General features: G+C 47.2%; 1 protein-coding gene across 13 annotated transcripts in view; it reads right to left on the bottom strand.

Annotated features, from left to right (window-relative positions):
* Window positions 1-1,790: 1,790 nt before the first annotated feature.
* tns1b (tensin 1b) overlaps window positions 1,791-6,000 on the bottom strand; it is a 150,419-nt gene continuing 146,209 nt past the window's right edge. For all 13 annotated transcript variants that reach the window (XM_086219616.1, XM_086219620.1, XM_086219627.1 and 10 more), the window contains 4 exons: window positions 5,001-5,169; window positions 4,827-4,895; window positions 4,326-4,355; window positions 1,791-4,244 (listed from right to left, as the gene is read on the bottom strand). In XM_086219616.1, coding sequence (XP_086075742.1) covers window positions 4,106-4,244; window positions 4,326-4,355; window positions 4,827-4,895; window positions 5,001-5,169 — 407 coding nt within the window. In that variant the 3' untranslated portion in view covers window positions 1,791-4,105. The remainder of the gene's footprint in view (window positions 4,245-4,325; window positions 4,356-4,826; window positions 4,896-5,000; window positions 5,170-6,000) is intronic.

Genomic DNA, 6,000 nt, shown 5'->3' with positions numbered 1-6,000 from the left:
TGATTGCTCTATTACTACTGTACCGTTTGTTTGTGAGCAAGTTCACCTTTGTTATTTATGGCAACCAGGAAGACACATCAAACGCCAAAAGCATAAAAATCCCGTCCCGTCATGAATTGATGCCTTTGCAATAACATCCTGAAGGTTGTATTTTTAGTCTTTGAGTCAGGGACGAGCGGCGGGCAGCCCAGGAGGGTCCAGATGGGGATGGCAGGCTGATGCTGCTGCCTGTGAGGCGCCAAGATGGAAATATTTCAGCAGTGAGTCACACAAACTGGTCGCAGGATGGACAGTCACTCGTGAGAACACACACACACACACACACACACACTTCAATATCGCTCTTGTGGAAGTCTCTGTCAGAAACTGACTTCTCTGTTTATCCACTGAAGGAATCAACGCTTTATCAGACGTAGTCGCCGTAGATCCGTTTGGGGGGGAACCCGTTTACTGTAAACCCTGTGTTTACACTCCATCTGGTGAAGTGTAAAATGACGCTCGTTTCCAGACGTCGCTTTTTCGCTCAAAACCACGATTTGATGTCATGTGTGACACCTGTCACTCTGCTCCGATGGTTTTGCCATCCAAACGTGTGATTTGTTCATTTTTCCCTCCAGTAAATCAGGAAATATTCACATTCTGTCTCATCAAAACAAATGTTATTCACGTTTTCTTCTGCCCTCCAGGTCGGAACTCCTGGCCAGCTACATGACAGTGAGCCGAGCCGGCCCCTGCTCGCCGTGACAGGCCTCTCCCCAGGGTCGTCTTTGGTTGACTACCATTTTGCAGTTTACCTGATCTTTTCTCAGATATTTCGTTACCTGGCCTCGCTGGAGAGCCAAATTAGAACTGAGATTATCACCAGACTCGTCTTGTTGCCACGTCATGTCAGAATCATCTCGTGTGGATGTGGTCAACCCCCTGGACTGTCTCTGACCCTCAGGTCAGTGTCAAACTGCCAAATTACAGAGTGGAGCAGCAACTAGCAGCCATGAGCACTGAGAAGCAAACGCAGATAAAAGAAACCCCCATCTCATCTGGACCCCTGATCCTGCTCTCAGGAGGAGCAGCTGCATTCTCAGGTAAACGGAAGGATGTAAAGCTTCAGCTGGTGGAGGAGGAGACGCTGGCCCAGGTGTGACAGTGGCCTCTTTCAACATCAACCTGCTGCTGCTTCTTCATATTTTACATAATCATTAATAAAAGTATAAAAGCCTCAGCAAGTCCAGCAAAGCTGAAAATACGATTAAATATTCACTCTTGATCAACATTTAAATATTAACAGGGTTTGACAGACGCCCCCCCCCCCCCCCCGCATCTGGAAGAGAAACACTGACATCAAGTGGCCAGAAACAGTACTACAGCCAGACTGCTGTCACGCTCAGTGGGTCGAGAATCTTTTCTTGAATCCGACACTTGATCACTTTCACCCAAGAAACCATTTTCTATCAAATTCATTTTCTAGTAATATCTGAAAAACTGCAATATTTCATTCAGACCCCTTCAGCCCCAAATATTTAGTTGTCATGTCTCATTTCAGTGTGGACCTGTCGTCTCTCTGTTGGCTTCCATTCCTGACTCCATTCCCGTAGCAACGTTTTTCTGGGGTCTGAGTCTCGTCACATTAAAACCAACAGAGATTCTCTTACTGACTTGAAGCCTCATGCTGAAACATGGCGGCTGATGGTTTCTGACTCCTGGAGTCCCGTGAGTCAACACGTCCAACTTGAAGTGCAAGTGATACTTTAGTGGTAGAAGTACCACCTGAGTGACACACAAAAACAACCACGTTTAGATTTGTACTGCTTTTTAATGTATTTTTTTTGTTTTCATCAGAAAAGTAAAAGCCATACGATGTCGCGAACCAAAAACAAAACAAAAACAACCCAACAAAAAACAAAAAGCCGAAGCTCTTTACAGGCGTAGAAGCTCATTCACACATATGATGTCATCACGTGATGTCACCAGCAGGGTTACAAACATTCAGTTTGAAGTCGGGGGGGGGGGGGTGTCTTTCTGACGTGTGATGATGTCATGATTACAGTCAGCAGCGTTAAAAGGTTACAACGTTAGCACGTTAGCATGCAGGCTTCTGTTAATAAATAATGGAACACTGATGTCAGATATAAAAAAGCCTTGAAGTGCTCGAAGTGTCGCTGCTATTCTGCTGTTTCAGCATATTTGAGTCGAAGTGGGATTAAACTTTACTCGCGTTCGTCCTGCTGACGGGCAGCTACAGGTGCTGACGGGTCAAATACTTCAACATTTACAGCCGATGAGCTTCAATCACAGCTAAAACACTGTAGAAGAAGAAAAGGTTCCTCTGCAATGGCCGCCCTCCGCCACACGGGGGCGGCAGCGCCTGACTGAAGTTTTAAGTGCTAAACTGGGACTCGGCAGGTGGGCGACAGTTAATACCTCAACACTTGAGCTCCGATTACAAGGAAGAAGCTCCTGGATGAGCTTCCGTGATGCTGCGAGTCAACGGAAGCAGAAACCACACGTACACACTTTACACCTCATAGACGTCAATTAGCCAAAATAAAAGCATTCTTTTCTTCTCTGGATGTATACATTATTATACATGTATACAGGATAGCATAGAGCAACAAGCAAAAATAAATATCTGAAGTCGCTGGAGGTTTCATATATATCTATATAAGTATATTTATATGTATAGCTTAGTTTTGGGTAGGGCGTGTTAACAGCCTCGGCTGATGCAGAGAGAGAGGGAGGGAGCGAGGGAGCGAGCGAGGACCCAGCAGCCATCAGGATGGTTCTCCCAGGTTTCCTCCTCCTCAGTGACGCTGCTTCCCCGTGTCCAGGGAGTTTCAGCGGCGCATCCGTATTTACAGGTTTGGCTGTTTGCATATTTACTGGACACCAAGATTCTCAGAGCAAGAGACCGACGACCACGAGCGGCGGCGGTGGCGGCACCTCGGCAACGGTGTAAATCAAGTAGCATGGTTTTCTATGGCGGCACACAAATTCCTGGTTCTGACAGACTGGATTCAGCCACTTGGCCTCCAAGCTGTCAAAGCTTGTATTGATTATTGATTGGTGATATTAGACAGAATGTTGTTTGTTTCTCCTCAATATTCTTCTAATTTTTATGGACAAACCCAGCTGAATTGTAATGGCGTGTGTGGTTTCGTGTCTCTGCGGAACCACACACGCTGATGTGGCGTTCTGACCCTCCACTGACCTTTGACCCTTGCGCCTTCCTCCATTTTGTGATTGATCAACAGTCATGAGCTGATCCAGCATCAATTCTTATTCCCTGACAGTAAATTTTATGCTGAGAAAAACAAATGTTACCGATCAAAGTCTCTACCTGATAAAACTACCTTGCTCCTGTGGTGGTTTCCATGGTGATGGCTTGTCACCCCCACCGTGGTCGTCTCACTACACCTCTGAGATCTGTTATTAAAGGATACTCTTTCTTTTTTCCTCTTTTTTTTATAGAAAGCTCTGCATTACAAAAGAAAGTCAGGCACCAAACATCTTCTAGAACGTTCCTACTCGTAAAGCGTTCTTGAGTATTTACACCTCGCCGTCGTCTGCAGGCGGCGGTCGCGCTACACCTTTGACCTACAGTATCAGTACATACAGAAACATAAGAGTTCAGTATTCTTGATCAAGCAGCCATATTTGTTCTATAAAAGAAAACTCGCGAGCGTCTGACAGCGGCGCCGTTCAAGCCCCGACTACTTCTGAACATCTTTGGTTGACAGTTACACGCCACCGTTACATCGTCGCACTACTTGACTTTAACAAACATTAATTTCACAACTGCTGAAGAATCACATTCACACACACACACGACCTCGTCTTTCCCTCCACCGTTCACCTCCCACACCATGGTCACGGAGCCACGCCTCCTCCTGCACTTCCTCTGGTCCATCCTGGAGTCCGTCCAAGAAGAAAACATGCAAGCTGCGCCGACACACACACACACACACACACACTCTCATACTTATGTACACACACACACACACACACACACGCTTGAATGCAGATAAGGTGACAAACGAGGGCTGAGAGTTTGTAGTGTACAGGAGCAGAGGAGAACCGAAGGCGTTGAGACGAGCGCCAGGCTGCGCTCTCACCGCTTCTGCGAGGTGATCATCTTAGACACGAAGTTGACGATGGCGCTGGCGGGCTGGTCCGGGTCCATCTCGGCGAACAGGTGGCTGACATTGTCCGTCGTGCTTCCCTGCTTACGAGCCACGAAACCAAACAACCTGCGGACAGACGGAGGAGTTGAGAGGAGCGGAGGGACGGAGTCATCCCTCCATCATGTGATCAACAGAGCGGGGACTCACTTGGCCGGACGTCCCTCAGGCGGGTTCCACCTGGAAACATCAGAGAACACGTTGATGTTCCTGTCAACCGCCTACTAGAGTTGATACCACACTGGGCGCCTCACCGGGGGGGCGGGGTTATTGATATTGATCCATTATCGAGACTCTTGATAATCAGAGTCTTGATCAATACTTTTTTGTAGTGGACAGTATTGCTATTATTGCCTCGATGACAGAAAGTAAAATATTTTAGTTATAATACAGAAAATGTTTTCAACAATAAGAAAATAAATGTCATGCCTTCAAAATAAAAGCACAGTTTTCTGACGAGACTGCTTCGATCAGAGCAACTGTGAGAGTCTTATTCTGACAGATTCTGACCTGAAGTCACCAGCTTGTTGTTAGCAGCAAAGCTAACTCTGTGTGTATGCTAGCTACTCAGCACCCCAGTATTAGAGAGTTCTTTAATGTGATGTGTGTGTGTGTGAGACGAGGCTCCAGTCTGATGCACCCACGACTCACTTCCTGTCCTGAGGGTCGATGTCACAGAAGGTGACGGTGTTGCAGGGGTAGTGGCGCCGGAAGAAAAGCCTGCAGAAGAAGAAACGTGATGAGTTCAGTTCTAAAACATTTCGACGGCGATCCCGTCTGGTGTCATATTTAGCCAGTGGCGGATCGGCCAGCGTGCAGACTCACTTCCTCTGGTTGTCAGTCAGTGTGATGCCTTGTGAAGAAACCTTGAAGTGCACAACGGTGGCAGTAGGTGGCGCAGCAGCAGCCAGCGTCTCAGATATGGCCTTAGCAACAGCCTGAGGGCCTGTCAGCGACTCCATCTCCACTGAGTTGATGTAGAGCACGTTGCATGCTGGGAAGAGAGCAGAAGTCCCGCTCACATACGTCAAGAAATCAACTTTAAGGTGTCAGAGCGACGCAGGAAGGAGGCGAAGAACCAGGATGTAGGCTAGCACTGCTGAACGTCCTGTTGCCTCGGCGCTGAGAGATGTGAGGTTTTGATTACAAGGCTAAAATAAAATCTGAGGTTAAAGTGAAACTTCACCCACAAAGTGTGTTTGGCCTTTCGAGTACTCACTAATAGGAGTGTCGAGCTCACAAGGATGTTTGTCCCTCCTGCATGACTTCTTTGTGCCGCCAGAATGCAGGACGTGCCAGTTGCGTATATTTAGCTTGAAGCTAACGGAGACTGACAGCTAACAACAGCTAAACTGTCGTCCTGTATAATCCAGTTTTTGTTAATCCAGATGAGCAGTAATCCACCAGCACTTTTGATTGGAGACAAAAACAGTTATGCTGTCCTTAGCTGTCAGTCTCCATTAGCTTCAAGCTAATACATGTGGCTGGCTCCTCCTGCAGTCTGGAGACACAAACTGATACAGGAGGGAAAAGAAGAGTGTCACCACAGAGCCGATTTCCTGATTCAGTCATCCAAAATCCAAAGGAACGATCCCACTGGCTACTGGGTGAGGAAGCACGGAGATAACCACTTCCTGTTGGACTACAAACATACCTCATCCCTGACATGACCACTTCCTGTTGGACTACAAACATACCTCATCCCTGACATGACCACTTCCTGTTGGACTACAAACATACCTCATCCCTGACATGATCACTTCCTGTTGGACTACAAACACACCTCATCCCTGCGACGCTCTCTACAGTGACGTACAGCAACGGA

The sequence above is a fragment of the Aulostomus chinensis genome, chromosome 12 (assembly GCF_037954235.1).
Source record: "Aulostomus chinensis isolate RoL2024-O1b breed Wild chromosome 12, RoL_Achi_v1.0, whole genome shotgun sequence".
In the NCBI taxonomy this organism is placed as follows: Eukaryota; Metazoa; Chordata; class Actinopteri; order Syngnathiformes; family Aulostomidae; genus Aulostomus; species Aulostomus chinensis.
Note: the sequence above shows the minus strand (reverse complement) of the source record. Positions and strands in the feature narration are given on the sequence as shown.